We start from the raw sequence: 402 nt of genomic DNA on the forward strand, positions 1-402 counted from the left end.
AATTGTGAGGGACACTGGTATTGTTAGGTGCTGAGGTAGGGGCAGGGGTAATAGAGGAATAATGGGCAGGTCGCTGATGGAGGTATAGTGCAGAATATCCATGGCAGTGGGGTAAGTGCTGGTATTAATGTATCGGGACGAGCATGGATGCAAATAGCAAACACAAATAGCAGCATGAGGCAATTTATATATCCACGAAAATCTTAAATGTCGACCCCACTTGTCATTTGTTACAGACATACGGGATGACGATAAATAAATAAAAAAAGTTCAACTAGATCGCGGCGTGACTTACGCAAGGGCACCTTCAGGGGCACGTTGTTCGCTCTCGATACCTTCGTCTCCGTCTTCCGCAGCTGCACGCTCTGGAGGTCCGTCACGCTGATGGTCGGGAGCATGGTC

General features: G+C 48.3%; 1 protein-coding gene across 1 annotated transcript in view; it reads right to left on the reverse strand.

Annotated features, from left to right (window-relative positions):
- Window positions 1–402, reverse strand: part of LOC119587943 (espin-like) — a gene marked incomplete in the record, with an annotated part of 133296 nt that overhangs the window by 4143 nt on the left and 128751 nt on the right. Inside the window, 1 exon segment of the mRNA XM_037936654.1 lies at window positions 296–402. Coding sequence (XP_037792582.1) covers window positions 296–402 — 107 coding nt within the window.

The sequence above is a fragment of the Penaeus monodon genome, chromosome 23 (genome assembly GCF_015228065.2).
Source record: "Penaeus monodon isolate SGIC_2016 chromosome 23, NSTDA_Pmon_1, whole genome shotgun sequence".
Lineage (NCBI taxonomy): Eukaryota > Metazoa > Arthropoda > Malacostraca > Decapoda > Penaeidae > Penaeus > Penaeus monodon.